Source organism: Colletotrichum scovillei (assembly GCF_011075155.1).
Source record: "Colletotrichum scovillei strain TJNH1 chromosome Unknown Contig00003, whole genome shotgun sequence".
In the NCBI taxonomy this organism is placed as follows: Eukaryota; Fungi; Ascomycota; class Sordariomycetes; order Glomerellales; family Glomerellaceae; genus Colletotrichum; species Colletotrichum scovillei.
Window position 1 is genome coordinate 2,015,696 of NW_023336261.1, and position 21,496 is coordinate 2,037,191.

The 21,496-nt window shown below is 52.3% G+C and overlaps 2 protein-coding genes across 2 annotated transcripts; one reads left to right on the forward strand and one right to left on the reverse strand.

The window, feature by feature from the left end:
• Positions 1 to 6,513: 6,513 nt before the first annotated feature.
• Positions 6,514 to 10,417, forward strand: HER10_EVM0000359 (plasma-membrane proton-efflux P-type ATPase). The gene is made up of 5 exons (XM_035470144.1): positions 6,514 to 6,820; positions 6,955 to 7,250; positions 7,338 to 7,561; positions 7,635 to 9,356; positions 9,412 to 10,417. Exons 1-5 carry the CDS (start codon positions 6,639 to 6,641, stop codon positions 10,036 to 10,038), a joined length of 3,051 nt encoding a protein of 1,016 aa, XP_035335553.1. The 5' UTR covers positions 6,514 to 6,638; the 3' UTR covers positions 10,039 to 10,417.
• A 2,911-nt stretch (positions 10,418 to 13,328) lies between these two features.
• On the reverse strand, positions 13,329 to 14,107 carry HER10_EVM0000814 (uncharacterized protein; the record flags this gene model as incomplete). Its single annotated transcript, XM_035470582.1, has 2 exons — positions 13,329 to 13,642; positions 13,705 to 14,107. The coding sequence occupies 2 exons, from the start codon at positions 14,105 to 14,107 to the stop codon at positions 13,329 to 13,331; spliced, it is 717 nt and encodes a 238-aa protein (XP_035335594.1).
• Positions 14,108 to 21,496: the final 7,389 nt, after the last annotated feature.

Sequence of the window (21,496 nt, forward strand, 5' to 3'; positions counted from 1 at the left end):
CCGTCTTCTCTTTCGTCAGAACCGAAGCCGCGGTAAATCCACCCACCATCCATCCATCACTAATCACTGGACCACTCATCCACCCCAGATTCCCAAGTCCAAGTGGAAGAGTCCGGGTTAGGCTTGGCTGCTCGTGAGATTACTTTGTCAAGCGAGCCGCGACATTGAGAGAGAAAGATAGGAAAAATACCCCCAAAAAAAAAAAAAAAAAAACCGAGAGAAGCCCGGACGGGGCGAGCGATGGACGCAACAACGCATACAATCACACACACATGTCTACGAAGTGCAGATACCAAGTCAGTGTTACCAACATGGCCATGGAACACATGCCTCCCCAGGCCTCGGCAAAATGACCTAGCGACTTTGGGAAATTCCTCATCCAGGCACGCCAACGACTAATCTTGGCCCAACTTCCAAGCCCGGGCCAACAAGGCACGTTCGTCACAGCACAAGGCAATCGAGCACCAAATAAAATATGTCCTTCTCTTATCTTCCTCCCGAGTTGAATACAGATCACGGATCGCGCGCCAAGCGGTTGTTTCCGAATGCATCCTGGTCGTGCGACGCGAGGGTCGGTCTTGACCAAAGCTTCCACCAATCCCTGCGCCATACAACGCTACGGTTACCATGAAGGAGGTCCAAGGCAACCTGGAAAAGAGGTTGAGAAAACACACAGACGCACGCTTGCAGAGTCCCAATTCGTCCCTTCAGATTCCTTGGATGTTTGATCTTCCACAGTGTTGACTGTTTCAACTCAACCACGACGACGACAATTCCCGCGACACGGCAAGGCGAAGAAGGAAAGGAACAGCATCCCCGTTCCGTCCCATCCCATCCATACCGCCTTCGAATCAGGAAGAGACAGAGACACACAAAGAGCCAGAGAGAAAGACGGGAAAGAGACCATGACGGAGAAACGTCGAATTGCCGACATAGCAGGGGTATCCGTACCTGAATTGTACCCACACCCTGGACAATTCCGCAGTTCCCACAGTTGCAGAACATTGATCCACCGATCCATTCAACCCAGCGCTGCCAATCCAATCCCATCCCGTCTTCTTCTTCATCGATCCCAGCCAATGACGGCTCGGATATTCGTTGACATGCATTGGCAGGCCAAAGGTGGGCTAGCTAGTCTGCAAGGGATCCGCAAAATTGCCGTGTTTGTCGTGTGTCGAAAATTCCCGCCCACACGGCTGCTGCACCGAGACTGCGGGACTTTTTCTCCCAAAGCACCGAAGGTTGGATGGGATTTTCCAGGTTCGTCTGGCAAGCGCAATAGCATCGCTCTATCCAGCGACAGGACGACTGCAGAACACTCGAAAAAGGCAAGACGGGCAGTAGAACACGGCACCGAGAGCGAGTCCAGCTAGGACGATCAGAAAGAGAGAGACAGACTTCCGGGGGTCCAGTCCCGCCATGTCTTGGCGACTTGTGGTTGGGGAGGCTTGGCTGAAGCTGAAGCTGGTCTCTTCTTACCGCCGTAGGCCCCGATTGTCTGTTCTCAAGTTCTGAGCAGACACACGAAGCCCCGTGGCTGGCCCGGCTGGGTGTTCTGTCACCACTATCATACTTTGGCGTGTACCTCAGCAATGACGATTCCCATGAACTCTCCCGGCCACCCTCTCCCATGCAGGTCCAGCACATCAATGGGACTTTTTCACAGCCGCAATCGACAAAAGGAAGAAGCAAAGGTCGGACGAAGATTGAGTTCCCAGGCGGGAGGACTGGCCTCCAATTGGCAACGATGGGGAGAGAGAAGAGACACGAGAAGGATGAGAGGGAAGGGCAACACAGCGAAAAAAGAGCGAGCAAAAAGTGAAATCGCATAGGCTCGGCCACAGCCCGCGTATCTGCAGCTCGCAGCACGTCAAAAGAGAAACCCCACGGCAACTGAAGCTCCAGAACCCCTGTTCGATCGAGAGGATTGATGGGGATCGAGTGGGTTCCCTGGGGCTCTGCAGGGGCCCTGTCATTGGAGCAAGGGGACCCTCCTCGTCAGCTTGCTGCCCCAGGAACTCCTCTTCTTTTCATTCTAGCGTTGCTGCTAGTGTTTTCCTATCGTGGCAGGCATCTCCATGGAACCGAACCGGTGTCCACCCAGTGTGCCCGTGTGCCAATGAGCCAGTGGTGCCCGCATCCATGGCAAAGAAATGGGCTCCAGCAATGCATTGCGCGAACGGTTTCCCTTCGATGCCGCACACACCAATGCACGATGTCCCTGAGTCGGAAAAGTCAGGATTCGCCTCCTCCTCCAGGCTGGCTCCAGGCGGGCTCCAGGCTTGGCTTGGGACGTTTGTGGCTCCTCCCACGAGTGCCAGACGAGCACGACAAGCAGCAAAGGGCCAGCGGCAGCGGAGCGCGACTTCTTTGCAGCGTGTTACGCCAGAGATTGCACACGGATCATCCAACGGGTCTCTTTCGCGCGAATCTCGCTTTTGGCCACGTTGGTCCAATGGCGTCTTCCCGGTTTCCCACTGACTAGTCGAGTCCTCACTTCCGCTCGCTCGTCGAGTCATCGGAGGTCGGAGAGTAATTCACAGCTGGGTATCCGTGTAGGAGGAGTCGTGGAAACTTCGTTGGAACGGGGTTCGTCGACAGCAGTGACCGGTCAACGGGCCGGCCGACTTGCCACATTGAACAGCAATCATCCATCCAGCTCCGTCTGGAACCATAATCCATCGTCATCTCGCCTCCGACTGCCATGCTGGCCCTATCTTGTTGTCGAGACTACTTGACCACTCTGTATTACACGCTGCCTTGCGTGCCGAGATGCGAGAACTAGGCAGATTGACGTATCCGTAGCGCTTCCACTTTCACCACACGCAAGCCAAGAGCAAGACCAGTCAGGCCCTCCCCCAGGATAAGGCCAGAACGAGCCAAGTGGCGTTCTTGACTTCCGTGGGTGAGGCATTTGATGGACGCCAGTCTGGTCGGTCAAGCCAGGTTCAAGCGCAAATAAGGACATAGGGATTATACACCGCGGGCACACCGCACAAGCTGCAGTGCTGCACACGCATACGGCGCGTGAACGGGACCCCAATATCCCGCATCGTATGCGCTGCCCGCACTGCACAAAATCTGCCTCGTTTTTTTTTTCTTGGCCCGCAACGTGAGTGACTTTGCAGCTTGAACGTCGCCGATTCATTTCCCACCCCCATCCAATATTGCGGTGATTTCTTCCCCATTTCCCCATATCCATAGGCCCCAACATTAATCAGAGAGTGTGTGTGTGTGTACATACTGTACGTAATTGGATAGTCACGGCACATGGCGTCAAACTGTCTTGTCTTGAAGTCTCCGTACCGTGGCAAGTAGAAACCACTCATACTGCTATTCCAGGAAATCCATACGCTTAATGCTACTACGATACCGTTGCACTCTTTGATCGAGGTTTGGTTTTGGGCTTGGCCGGGGGTAAAAAAGGCTTGGCAGGTTTCTCCCCGGAGTATCTCGTTGGTCGGATTTGTTTTTTTTTTATTCTTAATTTGGGTTAAAGATTTCCTCTGCAGTGCAGTGCCAGCGGTGAAGAGCTTAAAAAAAGAAATACGCTAACAGGTGTGTAGTGTAAGAGACAGAGAGGCAAGGCAAACGCGCAACACTTGAGGGATGGGATGGTTCACGTATAGCCTCAATTCAAGGCCCGTCGCGAGGCAGATCGCTTGACAGTGTTTCCAAGGAAAGACTTGGCGATGCTTGGGGGAGGGGCAGTGTCACAGTGAGAGCTCAGGGAGAGAGCAGAGAGAGAGAGAGAGAGAGAGACAGAGAGGGCTTTGGCCGCCGTCTGTCACTTTCGTGTAATTCAAAACCCTACGAATCGTGAATGGACCACCCTCTTCACACGCAACCAAACACCCTTCGCCGCGGTCTATTCCGGGGATTTCTTGGCGCTGCTCACTTGAGTCTCGAGAGCCATAGCCAGACATAGACTTGCATCACCGCAGTCGAGGGCAAGACGAGGACATGACAATTGGAGTCTTGGCAGAGGCTCTATCCTAGATGCCCGTCCAAGTGCCCGTCCGCACTGTACAGCGGAAGCAAGACGGAGTTGGGAGTTGGAGTTGGAGATGCCAGTGGTTGGTCCTTCGCCCTTCCCGCCTCGGCTCCTCCAAAAGGAAGTTTTCCAACCCCCACCACGACGCGTGCTGCAAAGTAAGTAGTGCTGTGCAAAGTGGTTTTCGGTGCCGGTGCAGATGTGCAAAGAGATCCAACAATGCAGCGTCGGTCTGCAAGTACTCCGTACATAGTGCAAAATCGGGACGCGAAAGCGGGTGGATGCCAAGCGGAAAGGGTTCGCCGTACGGAGACTCCATTGTCGAGCAAGCCATCTGCGGTAAGGTTGATGGCGGGACTTCGGAGAGGTACAAAGATACCTACCTGTTTGGTGCTGGGTTGCTTATCGCGCGTGGACCAAGGCTTTTCCAGGGTTCACCGGCGCAGAGGTCTTGGACGGGGGAATTGGGGAACGAGGCGGCGGCGAGACGTGTCACGTGATGTGGGTTTCGGAGCAGAGCTGAAACTGTCGCGACCACAAGGGGCCGGACGAAAAGAGATGGGGAGTGGAGGACAAAGAGTACGTATTACGAATACCGCACACGGTACGTAGCCCCGGGACTTTCTCTCTCGACTCTCGACTCTCAAGTCTCTCCCACTCTGGAGGGGTCAAAGGGGGGGGTGCGGTCGTCCAATTGGAGGGGCAATGGAAAGGAAATCCTCCCCTCCAGACCCCCCCTCCCCCTTCCAAGTCCCGACTCCCGACTCTGGGCTCTCTTCTCTCTGCTCCAACTCTCCCAGTCCCAGTCCCTGATAGTCAAACGTCTCTTGTTCTTTCAACCCACGGAACATGTCCTTTAGCAGGGGGGGGTGTCCGGGTCCGCGCTCAACGTGGACTAGACAGATGGGACACTACCTCACAACCGAAGGAACTCTGGAGACTGCAGACTGGAGACTGGAGACTGGAGCTCGACTTTTTTTTTTGCGGCGGCGCGCGGGGGGTTGCCCGAGAACAGAGGTGAACTACGAATACTCCGTACGGTGCAGAGAGCTCGACGAAATCTCGGAATTATGTCTGTGTCAAGTACGTAGCGTACCTAATGTATCGGTATCCGTACTGGTAGTAGCTCCTCTTCTTTCTGACCTCGTCTGTCTTTTTTTTCCCTCAAATCTTTTTGATTGACGTGCCCAGCAAGCGGCCAGCCCAGCCCAGTCCATCCCGCCTTAACCACCACCCCCCTAGGACACGCCGTGTAGTACTACTGAGGCATTTTATTTTTGTATCATAGAGACTTGAACTTGACCCCCATCTTCACCCTCAACCCCCATACAATGGCAAGTCACTACAGAGTTTCTTCCTCGAAACGCACGACTCACGCTGGCTTCCCCTTGTTGTCAGATATCCATCCTCGCATCCTGGCAGATGAGACAGCGAGTTGTCTCTGTCTTGATAGGTCGGCCCGTCTAATGGGGCATCTGGGGGACCAAATTCACGCTAGAAGCTGGCCAATATTCTTCCACACAGAAAGAGGCTTGGCCCCAAAAAAGGCACGAGACATGGAAGTGAGAGAGAGACAGAGAGAAAGAGAGAGAAAATTAGCACGGCGTGTCGGCACAGAGCACACTCACAGTACACGAGAGAGAGAGCGAGGCAAGCAAGCCCGCCAGCCGCAAGCCGCAAAGCTAATGGAAAGGAACGCGGGTCCCAAAGGTCCCCACGTCCAACGCCGTAGTCGGTTGGATTGCCCTGCCAGCCAGCTCGTCCTAGTGTAGCTCCCCAGTTCTTCGGCACGAAGTCCTCGTCTCTTGTCTTGTCAGTGTCTTTCTAGCGGCAGCTAAGCTGTATAGTGTACACAGTGGTACATACTGGCAGTGACAGACAGACAGATAGACAGACAACGCCTTTCTCGGTCCAGTTTTTTTTTTCTCTCGCTCTTTGCTCTAGGTATGTACTGCTGCTCCCTTCTGCTCCTGCTTCTTGCGCCAGACGTTTGCCCAGCGGCAAAAATGTCCCGTCGTCTCTGCTCTGTATCTTCGTACCCTTGCTCGAAATAGCATCGACGTCGCTCGCCCGGTCACAGTGTGTGGGGTTTTCCCTCACCCGCATCTGTTTTGATGCTTGCAACTTCTTGGCGTTGATCCGAGCAAGACGGGGTACGCAGCTACACGCCGGTCCCTTGTTCACACACACACCTACCACACAGCTCACACACGCCGACGCCGCGGTCTCTTGCCTCTCGTCTCGTTTCTTGCCTCTCCATTGCCGCGCGAGGGTAGGTACCAAAGTACGGAGAGTATGGAGTATGCCACAATGCCAGTCTACACTACCTTTTTTTTCCCCCTTCCACCCTGGGGGCCGTGGCCCATGCCCTTCCTTACCTTGCCTTGCCTTGCCTTGGTCCCATCTTCTTGTTCCCATCCGCGGAACCTCTTCGACCAGTCCGGCCTCGCCGTTTGACAGATGTAATATAATATGCCCCATTCTCCCACCGTGATTCATGTCTCTTCTGGCTTAGCCTTCTTCCTCACCCTGCTCTGCCCCTCCTTCCTCTCTCCTCCCTCATCCTCTACCTTCCTATATATACCTGTCCTGCGCTCGCCTCTACTACCCCTACAGCTGGACTGTATTCCTTTTCCGTTGTTCTATGGCACCATACAAAATGGCGGGCTTAATAGGAAAAGGAGGCAACAAGCACTACCCTCAACCCATCAACACCGAGGATGACGACCAGGACCTCGAGACCGGCAACTTCATCCAAGAGCGCGCCAGGAACAACCGGGTTGATGGCGGTGCTGGCGAAGGCGGTACCAACGAGGAGTACAGATCGTAAGTCTTTCCTCTTCACCATCGCTCCCAAAAAAACCAGTCTTACACGCCATTGGCTCTTCTCCAAGTGCCAATGGCTCAGAATTCTCTCTCCAATGTAACGCTGGCAACTAACACCGCACTTTTCACCACAGTCTGATCAAGTACATCGACACCTACCGGGACCCCAACGCTGAGGTGGAAGAGACCGAGGCGGCCACAACCAAGAAGGTGCCAGCATGGCAATTCTGGAAGAAGGCCACCCAGGAGGGCGCTGGTGCCAGCGGCTTCGTCACTCCCGCCGACTGGCTCAAGACCGACATGAGGCAAGGTCTTGACCCCACGGAAGTCGAGCGCCGCAGAAAGTACACCGGCTGGAACGAACTCACCACCGAGAAGGAGAACATGTTCCTCAAGTTCGTCGGTTTCTTCCGCGGTCCCATTCTCTATGGTAAGCACAAGCCAACAACCACTTCACTGCAGCCTGCGGCATGGACTGCATGAAACACCAAGGCCAAAACGCTAATTCTCAATGCAGTCATGGAGTGTGCCGCTATCCTCGCCTTTGCCCTGCAGGACTGGCTTGACGCCGGTCTGATTGTCGCCATTTTGTTGCTCAACGCCGCTGTCGGTTGGTACCAGGAGAAGCAGGCTGCCGATGTCGTCGCCTCCCTCAAGGGTGACATTGCCATGAAGGCTCGTGTCGTCCGCCAGGGCAGAGAAGAAGACATCCGCGCTCGTGAACTCGTCCCCGGTGACATTGTAAGTCGTCTCGTCTCCATCATCGCATCGGCGATCCAGGGAAAAGCCAATCTTACTTACACGGACTCTCTAGATCATTGTCGAGGAAGGCCACGTCGTCCCCGCCGATTGCCAGCTTATCTGCGACTACGAGAACCCCGCCGGCTACAGCGCCTACAAGGCTGAGCTCGAGGCTCAGGATGTCATGTCCCCCCGCCGCGAGAAGTTCGAGGAGGGTGATGAGGAGAACGCCAACCCCGCCCTCGGACACTCCATCGTCGCCGTTGACCAGTCTGCCATGACTGGTGAGTCCCTCGCTGTCGACAAGTTCATGACCGATACTTGCTACTACACCACCGGTTGCAAGCGCGGCAAGGCTTTCTGTATCGTCACCCACGGCGCCCAGGCCTCTTTCGTCGGAAAGACCGCCTCCCTCGTCCAGGGCGCCCAGGACCAGGGTCACTTCAAGGCCATCATGAACTCCATCGGTACTACGCTTCTCGCCCTTGTCATCATCTTCATCCTCGCCGCCTGGATTGGTGGTTTCTACCGCTCCATTGAGGTCTCTGAGGAGGGCACTTCCGTCAACTTGCTCCACTACGCCTTGATTCTTCTCATCATCGGTGTCCCCATCGGTCTGCCTTGCGTTACCACCACCACCTTGGCCGTCGGTGCCGCTTACCTCGCTGAGGAGAAGGCTATCGTCCAGAAGCTTACCGCCATTGAGTCCCTTGCCGGTGTCGACATTCTCTGCTCCGATAAGACTGGTACCCTCACTGCCAACCAGCTGTCCGTCCGCGAGCCCTTCGTCATGGAGGGAGTCGACATCAACTGGATGATGGCCGTCGCCGCCCTTGCCTCTTCCCACAACATCAAGGCTCTCGACCCCATTGACAAGATCACCGTTCTCACCCTCAAGCGCTACCCCAAGGCCAAGGAGCTCATCTCTGACGGCTGGAAGACCGAGAAGTTCACTCCCTTCGACCCCGTCTCCAAGCGTATCACCACCATCGCCACCCACCGTGGTGTCCGCTACACTTGCGCCAAGGGTGCCCCCAAGGCCGTTCTCGCCCTCACCGACTGCACCGAGGAGCAGTCCGCCCTCTTCAAGGAGAAGGCGGCTGAGTTCGCTCGCCGTGGTTTCCGTTCCCTCGCTGTCGCCGTCAAGGAGGAGGATGGCCCCTGGGAGATGCTCGGCATGCTGTCCCTCTTCGACCCCCCTCGTTCTGATACCGGCCAGACCATTCTCGAGGCCCAGGCTCTCGGTCTCCAGGTCAAGATGCTTACTGGTGACGCCCACGCCATCGCCGTCGAGACCTGCCGCATGCTTCAGCTCGGTACCAAGGTTTACAACTCCGACAAGCTTCTTCACTCCGACATGGCTGGCACTTCCATCCACGATCTCTGCGAGCGTGCCGACGGTTTCGCCGAGGTTTTCCCCGAGCACAAGTACCAGGTCGTCGAGATGCTTCAGCAGCGTGGTCACTTGACTGCCATGACTGGTGACGGTGTCAACGATGCTCCTTCCCTGAAGAAGTCTGACTGCGGTATTGCCGTCGAGGGTGCCACTGAGGCTGCTCAGGCCGCCGCCGATATCGTCTTCCTTGCCCCCGGTCTCTCCACCATTGTCTCCGCCATCAAGCTGTCTCGCCAGATTTTCCAGCGCATGAAGGCCTACATCCAGTACCGTATCGCCCTTTGCTTGCACTTGGAGATCTACCTGGTCACCTCCATGATCATCATCAACGAGACTGTCCGCGCCGACTTGATTGTCTTCCTCGCTCTCTTCGCTGATTTGGCCACCATTGCCGTCGCTGTAAGTATCTGCCTCACTCAGCACATTCACTTCATGTCACTAATCAAACCAATAGTACGACAACGCCCACTTCGAGAAGCGTCCCGTCGAGTGGCAATTGCCCAAGATCTGGATTATCTCCATCGTTCTCGGCTCTCTCCTCGCTGCCGGCACCTGGATTCTCCGCGGTACCATGTACATCACCGAGGGTGGTGTCATCCACGACTACGGTTCCGTCCAGGAGATTCTCTTCCTCGAGATCTCCCTCACCCAGAACTGGCTCATCTTCGTCACCCGTGGCTTCGACACCTTCCCCTCCTTCCAGCTCATCGGTGCCATCGCCGCCGTCGACGTCCTGTCCATCCTCTTCTGCGTCTTCGGCTGGTTCTCTGGCGGCCGCGGCGAGCCCGCCTCCCCTCCCTCGCTCAACAAGTTCCTGTCCGAGAACGGCCGTACCGACTTCGTCACCGTCTGCGTCGTCTTCGTCTACTCCGTTGCCGTCACCATCGTCATGGCCCTGGTCTACTACGTCTTGACCAACCTCCGGGTCCTCAACGACATGGGCCGCAAGAAGCGCAGCGTCACCGACACCCTCATCGAGAACGTCCTCACTCAGCTGAGCAAGGTCGCCCTCGAGCACGAGAAGGACGACAAGGGCGAGCGCTTCTACATTGCCAACCGCGCCGTCGTCGAGGAGGGCTAAGCGTCCTGAGTCGAGCAACTGGAGAGAGTTTCGACCAAAACATGAAAGAAATCAAAAAAATCAACACAAAAATTAGACATCATGTTATTAGGAGCGCGCGCGGCAGAGCAGTCACAAACAAAGCGTGTTTTGAACGGCATCGAGTTTCACAACAAAAAATCCATTTCTGAAATCATTTTTTTCCATATCCCACTATAGAGAGAGAAGAAGGCGATGATACTTCTTAGGTGCGAGGAAGAGAGAGAAAGACCAGCCAAAAGGGAAAGGCGAGGGACACACCAACCTCTAGATGACGCGCTTGGTAATATTTGGCGACATCAACACGACTGTCACTAATGACCCATTTTCACGAGCAGTTTTCTATAATGTAACAAAAAGACCATCATGTTCATTGTTGTGGCGTTGATCGGGTCAAGGGTCGGTCGGTTAATTCAATTAAATCTGAACAAGTTAAACAAATCTGCAAGTTCCTTCAATCGTGACATGTTTTCCATCTTCTAAACTTGATATCACACTTTGCCATTGTCTATTCATTCCAACTGTGATCAAAAGCCCAATGTCGCTCCCTCGGGAGACTCACAATATCTTTCGGCCCGATCTGCATTACAAGGCGAGAAAAGGACAGCCCAAATCCCAAGAGTCCTAGAACTGGAGAGAGACCCTGGACACCCTTGCTTCCCGTCCGAGAAGTAACACCCCATTGGGCCTAACCTACACAGTTCAACCTTTTCCGCAACTACGGCTGTTTCTGACCACCAGACACTCGGACCGCTTCATGCGTAAGCCGTCCTTCCCTTCCTCTCTTCTCTCTCTTCTCTCTTCTCTCTCTTCTCTCTCTTCTCTCTTCTCTCCCCACCGTAACCTCTCCGACCTCCGGACTTTCTCCCGTGTTGTTGGGAACGCCGTGCAGGAGTAGATGGGCTGGTGGTCCATGTTCCCACCCTTTCGACGACGGCCAAGATCCGTCCACCGGTAGCGTTTTTTTCTTCCCCCTCGAATCGGGAGGACGGAGAAGGAGGAGGATGGACCTGGAGGGTGACGCGAGGCGGCGAGGATGAGAGAGGCGAAAAGGCGAGAAGCGGGAATCCCGGGATGAGAGTTTAGGCATGATGGCATTGAGACGTCGGGCTTGCCCCCTTCCCCCCTCCTTCACACTCTCTATGCGGTTTGTTAGCCGTTACTCGTGTGTATGCCTTACGACATCCTGATGGATGTTCCTGATGGATGACGAGTACCATTCTTTTTTTTTTCTCCTGTGCCCCAGCTTTTTCTGAATCACGTTCTTCTGATTCACGGGTCGATCGCTCAAGTCAGACACTTTCTCAACCCCTTGAACCTGCTTCGGTCGACCGATAAGGCGAGATGCCCGAGGGGGCCCGAGGGTTTGTGCGGATGGGCCAACACTTGGTCAAGACTGAAAAGAAGCCTTTTTTTGTCTCGTCTCCTCACAGTCTTCTCATTTTTCGCCTTACGCCGGAGCACGAAAGATTATGCGGGCTCACTCTTTTCACGAGACGATATGCACGACATGTCTTGAGACGTTTTTGTTAGCCCTCTTGGAGTTGGTCTTTGCTCGAGGGGACGGACGGATGAAGTCGCTGATTACTAGTTCAGAGACTTGCACAGTACTGCTTCGTTCACCCCCTACGTTGACCTTTTCGTGGGATAAGTTCTGATCCCACCAGTGTGAATGTTGGATGAAATCAGGCAAGACTTAGCAGCGGTGCACGTGAGGTCTGCCGACTGGTCAGCCACCACGTCGGAAGACCGGGCATCAATACCGCCGCAGAGATTTCTCATCCTATCGTATCTCTTGCTATACTAGGAGAAGCTCTTTCATGGAATTGTGTAGCTGCTAGTGAGGATCGTTGATGCTGAATTATACACCACGCCTTGTCAAAGGTTCAATTGCACCGTCAAGCCCGTGCCTAAGCCCACACCTCGACATGCCAGTCACGTGTTGGCCGTTTTCAACGACACGCCTCTTCGACATGGTGCATTATTGCAAAATTTTGAAAATGTGTTACTTTGTCAACTTTATAATTTCTCTACGGTTCCTTTAAGTAGGGTAAGTAGTCAATCATACAGATAAGGGATGTCCTCGCGGCCAGCCATGTGAAATACAATTCTACTCGTCGCTGGAGTACGAGAAAGTGCTATTGGTGTTGTGATCGATCTGTACATCCCCGTTCTGAGTGGTGAACACGACCTCTATCCAGTAAGATGGCTTCCGGGAACTGAGACCCCAGATTGTAAATGGCATTATATGAGGCATGAACATATCATCGTGACGGATCTCTATCATTGCAGGGAAAGCTGTCGCACGAAATGTGAATGGAGGCTTTTCCTGACGTGCTGTTTTCGTCGATGCTGCCTGAACAGGGTGTGAAGGATACCGCTGCGCCTTTGCCTGGGGTCATGTGGCAACTCGTTGAGGGGTTCTCAGCCAGATAGGTCTCGCACGTGTCCGTTGCGAAGACCTGTACGTCTGGCTTCAACTGGTGATAGGGGAGCTTGTGAACACGAAACCCGGGCGCGGGCTGATACCTTTCACGGCGACCCCAAACAAATTGGAACCCGTTCTCGCATTGATTGATCGTCTCTGCTAGTATACGCCGGTGGAAACTTCCTGGGGGTTGCCCGGGATGGACTTTGGGGGTGATGGACATGCTGAGGTTGTTAAGACCGTGAAGTTTTCGACCTAGAGTGTACATCGACATCCGCGATTTGTCGGTCGGAAGATGGGAAAGGAAAGTAAAGCACATGTCGCTTTGAAACCGAGGTTTGGGACGATCTCGGGTGCGGAGAGACTCATCTACAAGCCTGGTATAGGAGACTTCAACATTCTGCAAGGGTCTTGGAGGAGTTGTGTCTGGACGTAGACTTGATCAAGCATCTAATACCCCGCTTGCATTATCGGTAGTCGTATTGCACAGGAAGAAAGTATATCATGACAGCACTCCATGCCATAGCACAAATCCACTCAGTTGCCTCCGAACACTCATTGAGCTGAGGTGTCCGCTTGCATGGCTGCAACTCCAAGAATGAAAACGGGCGGGCTACTTCCAGGACTTGGACTCTGAGTTTCCGTCGCTGTCGAGATAGATCGCACATGATTTTACAAAACAGCGAAGACGCAAGCAATTTTCTCCTATCCTTCCTCTGCATGAATCCGCTAGCCCCTGGTCCCGCTTCCTAAGCTTCAGCAAAATCACTCGAAATCAACTGCGACGGCATCTACATATGCCCCGTTGAGTGAAGTTCAGGCCTACTCTAGAAAAGAGGCGGTCTTAAGCTTCATCAATGTTTCCATAGCTCCACTTGACACCATTGGCTGCAACCTGGTCATCAGGTTGATATGTACCATCGTGAGCGAGTGTAAAAGTGGCGCTCGGGATAGCCGCGCCGGCGAAATCAACCGTCAAGATCCAGCCAAGCGAGCGCCTGTCCACAATAACTCCGGGAATAAAGTGACCTAAGGCGATGAAGTATCTGGGCCTCGGAATTACCTGGCTGTTCACACCTGGCTGGGCCAACCAAGTCTTGACCGGAATCACTTCCCCAGTCCACGGGTCAGGGGCACCGCAACCCACGTAAGTCTGATCTGTTAAACCTTAGCAAGTACACTGAGAGCTATGTCGAATCTCACGGCAATGCTAGTCTTACTGGGATTGGGGGACTTGAAGGTGTTGTCGATAAGAAGGTCAAAGCTGCCCTGACCTTGAGCCGGTTTGGCCATCTGAGACTGATCCCATGTCGGGAACCCATCGACAGTGGTAACGGCAGCAGTTGTTCCGTTGGGACCAAGCTTAGCAGGTACGGAGTCGCTGACGTTGACACGGATGGACCCATCACCAGTGTTCGAAGAGGTACCCTGAATGGCATAGTACTGCTGCTTCATGACAAATTTGGTGCTGGCACCCATCCCATTGACATTACGGGAACTCTGGTAAACATTGGGGAATACATGACTCTGGCCAAGATTGCCTGTGACTTGTATATCCTGAAGAAGAATGAATGATTGATTGTTGTTGGACCTGTTTTTGATCGTAATCTCGAAGCTCGCCATTGTGATGGTCTGGGCCGTGGTAATGACCAGAAGATGATGTGAGATGTAAATTGAGAGGCAACTGAGATGTGAAGTTGACTGGGCTTTCTGATCGATGTTCTACAAAGTATTGCAAGGAGAGAAATGAGTCACTCTTAATAGTGTTTTGTATGTCCAAGGTTAGCAAACTCCTACCCATCACCTTCTTCGATTCAGCTGAGCTCTACGGTGCGGTCATGCTATCGCGTTGTTCCCGGCAGTAAGTGGCTTACGCCGGTGAAAATGCTTCTTATTCTATGTAAGGCTAGATCCATACCAAGAATATCCTGCTCCAGGAGGTTAACTTGCAAGCCTCTCAGCTCATGTGATGAGTGACAGCTCGTCTGGGGTGGTAATGTTAGTTCCCCCACTCTCCCCCAGGGCCTTCTCACAGAAGCAGCCAAGGTTGGCTCCAACGAGAAGTCAATAGTCACATAGCACCATACTAGCTTGTCACTTGGATCGTGTGGTGAGGCTGAATCCATGTCTCTGCTTTCATATCATGTCTCTTCTCCCGAGATTCGTCTTTATACGAACAATCTGGTACGGGGCTCAAGGTACCCTAGAGCTATTACTGTTAATGCCTTAGTGCCAGGTTGGGATTTGGGGGAAACTAAGCTGTTAGTCTTTCATTCTGGCTTAATTGCTCAGTATGCACGCATGGACCAAGTGCCAAAGGAGTAAGACATAAAGGGACTAGTCGTCGGTGGTGCACGATGTCGAGTCGACTTTCAGCAGAAGTTGGGGCAATTCTTTTCAACTCTGTCCACAAGCCCAAAAAGGCACTTGAATACGAAAGCATTCACGTGGAAAGTCGGAAGTACTAAGAAATACTAAACCCATTTTCAACATGCGTCATCTAATTTAGAAGAATGCAGTGTCACCAACAGAGTCAAATACTCATGCCGTGAAAGATCTCCACAGAGGCATTCACCAGTGCCCACAGCTCACATTAGGTCTGGGTAACCACCTCTAAGCTCAAGCACGCGACGATGAGGCGGGGAAGAACCTCAGTGTCGGGTTGGCGTATATGCCGGCGGGGCCTAGCGGGAGCTGAAATGAGACAGATGCAGGTTTACCCTTAGTGCCATTTGATCGTGAGGGGAACGATTTCCGTTTTCAACCATGTATCAGCCGCGTATTTTGATCACCAGAACGGGAATTGTCGGCGAAGTGAAGGATCAAAAAGCATTTTGTTGTGCAAAATATACCCATATACACGATTTTCCTCCTTTCTCATATCTCATATCTCGCCGACTCAGGATCTATTCCGAAGAAACTGGTACAGCGTCGTCGACCCATTGACGCGTGTGCTTTAAAACGACCCATTGAGTTCTACAGCCGCACTTTCCCAACTCTGGTGGTTGTGTACATCTACCAGACAGCTTGGCCAGCGTCATCTGAATACACTACGACGTCGACATAACAGCGGAATGCGGAAACGTACTTGTTACTAACATAACTTCCTCTTGCCGTAAAGCTGGACAATCAATTCCAACCACCACTACACGATAGGTTCTTTCAGGGTTGAAAGGCCCGAGATGGGCCTCCCGGCAATTCGATAGTCTCTGCTCAGGAATGTTACAGTACATAGTGGGCAGCCTTCCAAGTTGCAGACCGTCGAATGGAACTCCGGTCGTCGACATTATTTCAGCGGTGCCAACCAGACTCCTCTCTCAGCTCGTAACCTCTACACTTGCCATCGATGCACTAGCGAGCTTGGGAAGAGCATACTAGAGTTATCTTTCTGGAACTGAATTGTATCTAACTTCGTAATCGTTTCTGATAAGACGGATTCGGACAAAATTGGTTGCTGGGGGTAAGTTCTTTTACTTTGCGGACCACAGTCTCATAGAAATACAAACGACAAGATGGATCTTTATGACCAAAACGGTATACCTCTCGAGGTTCTCATACTGAGAGGCCACTGGGACCGTCAAAGACACCAATATGATCAGAATATCAGCTTTAAAGACTAAGGCCGCGGAGTAATGAGCTATTCCTAAGTTCCTCTCACTTACGCAGGTAATCGACTGTATTGCTGTACTTCAGCAGAAGTAGGTCCATGAATTGTACCAACCCTCAATTTCGCTACCCGATTGTTTTCTTTCATAAGGACGAGGCTACGATGAACTCCAAACAATCTGGCGTCGAATATTCGAAGCTAGGCTACGAGGGCTATGGGTCGTATGTGTTGATCTTGCAGCCAAGGACACTGGCCAAATCAAAAGACGGATGAGGCTTGATTCTGGTTCTACCATATCATCATATAATTGCCTGAAGTGTTACAGCTTTTACTGCGCTTGTAACAGAAAATAGGGTGATAATTCCGAGGTGTACACCAACATGCGGTGATGCTGAGACCACCAGACAGATACTGGACGTCTTGATCAGGCGCGTCACCTGCAACATATACTTTGACCCCTATTTAAAGTGAGCGAAGTTCAATAATAGTATCTCAAATTATATTTTGACCTGTTTTGAGGGTCTTGGTAGAGTGTTTGGGTCGATTGCTGCGCTGCCGCCTCCTAGCCTCCCTTGACGATATGTTCAACTTAGCATAATCAAACCATCACATACGACCATACCCATTGGAAAACTCGGGATCCCGTCCGCTCTCCCATAGATAAGCCAATGAGGGCCGGATTAGTAGTTGGGTCGGTGACGACCAGCGAATACCTGGTGTTGTATGTTTTTGAAGTTTTAATGGATTCGCGAGCATGCTAGATGTGGGTTTGTGTGGAGTTCAGGGCGGCGGGTGACGACGTTTTGACTTGCTCGTATGTTTTGGCTAGAAGAGACCTTACTTGGACGTGTAGCAGCACTATGTGGCTTTGCATGTTATAAAAATAATCACGCCTGCTGGTTGTCCCGGAAGGTCTGACCCCTTGAGTGGACGCGAGGCGACGTTAGTTGATATCGTTTGCGGTGTGTCCATTGTTAGGAGCAGCAACTCTTAGAGCTCCTATCAACGGTCTTTGGGCGCTTTTGATTGAGATCACTTGGTATTTACGTTGATTCAGATGGATCTCGGTAGCGATATCTATTCAGATCCACGAAATGCTCTGCCCTTTTAGTCGTGCTGTCACGGCCATCAACATTGCATTGAAAGAGACATCGATGCTTCCGACGTTCCCTTGATGATAGTGCTCTTTCATAGAGAGGTCAAATTGAACCGACGTTTGGTACTCAGACCGATATCTAGTATGATTCGGTTCCTGTCTCTATGCATCTACTGATTTTGCTTCCCTGTGCACCGTTTCATACCCCAAGCGTTGCTATATAGGCCTCGTATACCGATGTCTGGTGTTAGTATATTAGCTATACACCTCCATGACAATACAATATGCCACTGCTGAACTTGAATTTATCGAACAAACCTCTGAGGCCTCATATGGAATAGATATGAAGAAGGTGCGGCAAAGACGAGCCCCCTTGGAGGGTGAGCTGGCAAGCTCACGTTTGATCACAGGTCTATGTTCTGCAAAGTCACAGCAAGAAAAGCCTTCGAGTTCCCGTTCTATACAAAAATTGTCTCCAATATCCCCGTTTACAAGAGGCAACACGACGGGTCTCGAAACCCTGATGCCAAAATCTAAGCTAAGTCTGGCTGATAGACCTCTGATTCGTGATGAATCAACTTCTAAGAAGCCTGGTTTGCCCAATGAAGGCCACCATAATACTCTATAGTGAATTTCAATGGATAGAGGCTATGACTATGGGATTCCGCTGCATGTCAGTTAATTCGCCACAAGCCGAAATCTACCCGTCAGAAGAGTCTGCTATGCAAGCCTCATTTTGCTCGCCAAGGCCTTCCATCTTGCTGACGAATGACATACAAACACGACCGAGACGTTCCAGACCTTTGATAAGACTCAAGCCACATGTCATTCTGTCCTACACTTTGCCTCACGTAGTGACATAGAGACGCGCATGGCTCGGACGCACCTGCCCGGACCAGCCAGTAACGAACTGTGCCATTGGAGAAGATTGCGGGCAAGTACATGTAGAAGTCAAGTCTAATCTCGAGATTGTTTCTCATACAGACTTGCGTTCTCGAATCACATGTCTTCGTTCGCGGCATGGGCTCAAGGTCAGCAGGGGCCTCGCATTGCCCAGAGGTTCGATATAGCTCGTAGCATTCGTCGAAATCACTACCATTAGGTGTGCGAGAGAGAATGTGTGTATGTGGGCGAGAAAAAGAGTCTGGACCCGCATTCGTCTGATTATAGAACACCAATCGCTCTCTGAAGCCGAGTTGACACTCAATAGATGGAGCTAGCTTATTGCTTCACAAGTTTGGCCAAAGTTGAACCATGAATAGAGGAAGAAGCAGATTGTCAGGGTGCCATCACACAAAGTGTCCGCCAGAGCAGAGTACTGAGTAACCATAGCGATAGTTGAGGATAGAGATTAATACCATGTTATCTAGCTATCGCATCCACATTTCAAGAGGGCAAATTTGATGATAGTGGAAGTCAACATGCCGCTGAAATCATAGATATCAACATATGATCATGGAAATTACACACGGGTGACTTTCTCCTACAAAAATAAATCTTTTGAAAGACACCACTAGCTATTCTCGGTGACTCTTAGGCAAATTTAAGTATGGTAATGTCTCTGAACTGAAATGTCTTCCCGCTTCAAGAGCCTCATCCACCACAAGAAACCGCCAGTCCACTCAACAACGGTCACCATGAATCATGACTAAGACTTCGAGCCCAAAGCAGAACCTACGTAAATGCCCCTCTCCGATATCAAGTGCAATCTTCCAAGGATATCGAGTCTTCTTACATCAACCACAGCGGAGCATGATCGACAAACCAAGAGGCTCTTCACGAGTCAAATCCTCAGGTCAAGTCAGTTAACACATGCAACCACACGACATTTGACAACACAAGAGTTGGCCGCGAACTGACAGAGAACACCATCCGGCAATTGAAGTCGTCGTCGTTGCCAACGTCGTCATCGTGAAGTACATTAAACGTCATATTGCATATCAACACAAGAGTCATTCAACCACCCAACAGAGTATCAGCTCACTGTCGGGGGTCCTCTCCAAGACGAGAAAGGAAACTGCCCGTGCTAAGCAAACACCTCTCTCCGCTGTTCTAAGTTGCTTGACAGCTATTCGCCACGCAGATATCCTTTTCCTCTCGATGAACCGTAACACCAACTGACTAAGGGGACAAACGACGTCTTTCTCGCCTTCCCGGGCCCGAGGTTGTTACACACGCGGAACGCATTAAGTCAGTCGACAACTCGGCTCACCTCGGACTCGGAAGCCGCGTGGGCAAAAAAATCCAATCCGGGCGGACGGGCCACCCCAGACCCGCGAACTATCTTACTCTTGCACACACATCTCTCTCCTACTCTCTCCTCTCCGTCCCCTCATCCGTCCGTCTCTGCACCGCGTGGGTGCCCGTCCGCCCACAATCCGATCCAAGGTCCGCCCAACATCAGATCAACCAAAGGGGAACCCCGAGTCAAACTCACCAAACACAAACACACGTACGTACGTACTACATGTCCAATGCTCAAACTACGTTGCCCACTTCAGCCAAACCAAACCCAACTTTTGACATCTGAAAAAAACAAGGAACCAAAAGAAAGGAAATGGTCTACACTGCAGAAGAAAGAGAGATCCGGGCTTTTTCCCACACGCATATCCGTAGTCTCCCCATCCGACCACGCAACCCCAACAAAGAAAGTTTATCGAGCAACCGATTTGGGGCGAGTTGCACTCCTTTCCTCAACTCTCCCTCCCCTCCATCTCCTTCCGCACGGGGACAGTCAGTTCGGCCAGTCCGCCTCACTCCAGCTGAAAAAACAACAACAAGAACAGCATTATAGGATGGTGAGAGCCTGGCCAGCTTTGAGGCAGGTCACACACGGTGGTCCCGTCAGCAGAGCGTGCGAGAAACTTTGACGAGCCAAGGCAAGTCAAGGGGGGGAAACAACAACAACAACACCACCCGGGACGGGGACCCGAAAGAAGACACAAGAGTCAGTCACAACTCTCGCCTAATCTCTCTCGCCCATTTTCGTCCCGAGAGAAATGCCATTTGCTGGCTTTTGCAAAAAAAAGATTCTAGAAGCACGAGATTTTAAACTTTAAATCGTGTAGATCACACAAGGCCAAGGGGCGAACACACGGCACATTGCGGACAATGATATGGAAACTGGAACTCTTTTACAATCCCGCCGATTCGGGTCAAGCCAAGCAAAGAGGAAAGAGCATTGCCGGCGCGCAAGTGGCAGCATATCGACCCCGTCACGGATACTCCATTGTCTATATCTATATTCCTCGCCCGGTACATTTGCCAGAAACAGGCAAAGGCAACCCGCAGCCGCCCTTTCCCGTCAATCAAACCCCACGTACCACCACGCGGTGCTTTTCCACGCGGTCACGACTCGCCGTGTGATCTGATTCCCTCCGTACGGCAGCATACCTACCTGCTCTTCCCATGAATCTGGGACCATCCGGGGCCCTCGCACATAACGGCAGGCAAAGCCGCTGGGGGGGAAGGCGGCCCACTATCGAGCAAAGCGGAAGCCAGCATATATCAAAAGACAGGGCAGGTTCATTATGCGTTCTAGAGTCATGCTGAGAAGCTATACCCGGGGATGATGGAGGGTCCCCCGTCCGAACCGAGGGAATGGAGTGAAGCTCGACGTCCACGTATAGTCAAGGTCATCGGCACCGCGAGCAGGACCGTACCGGCTAGAGGAACAGACAAGAGGTGGCGGGATAGATCTGCTGAACATCATGGACCAGGGCCGTCGACGGCTGTCCTAATACTGCAGCTAGAGGTCTTTAGACAACGAAGGGTATCTATCCGTAGATAGGTTGCCCCTTCGCCTGTCCCCGTTGCCACTGGCCACTCCCAAATCATCCCTCGGTCACAAGACCGAATGGCAAAGTAGCACAGCTAACCATGGCCTGAGTACCATCTATTCTATCTGCTTCCCAGCTTTCCCAGGTTCCTTCGCCCCCAAAAGAGTTGGTTTCCAACCCCTTCAACCCTGGTGATCGACCTAGCCTTGCCGGCGCCAAGCGTCGAGGGCATGAAAGACTCGGCAAACCTTCCCCTCGAGAGTTCACGGAACGCCACGTGCAGGGAAGAGAGCTCCGTAGCAATGCGACTTGGTGGACTTCTCCTTCTTCAACACCATGGGTTGAAAGAAGTCACTCGCCCCCAATCAACCAGTCGGAGGAGACGCCCGCCGCTGACCAACAAGGTAGCCTTCTTGTTCTTTTTTCTGCTTTTTTCCAGGGGACCGACGAGTCAACCCGACGCGAGGGAGGCCCTTCCTTGCCTCCGGCCGGTGTCCCAAGTCTGAGCGCCTACCAGATCTTTATGCCTC

What these genes read in the sequence shown, in the direction of transcription:
- HER10_EVM0000359 (XM_035470144.1), top strand. Translation starts at nt 6,639, where the DNA reads ATGGCACCATACAAAATGGCGGGCTTAATAGGAAAAGGAGGCAACAAG. An exon ending in CCGCGGTCCCATTCTCTATG is followed by an intron (nt 7,251 to 7,337) that starts GTAAGCACAAGC and finishes TTCTCAATGCAG; the next exon opens with TCATGGAGTGTGCCGCTATC. An exon ending in AACTCGTCCCCGGTGACATT is followed by an intron (nt 7,562 to 7,634) that starts GTAAGTCGTCTC and finishes CGGACTCTCTAG; the next exon opens with ATCATTGTCGAGGAAGGCCA.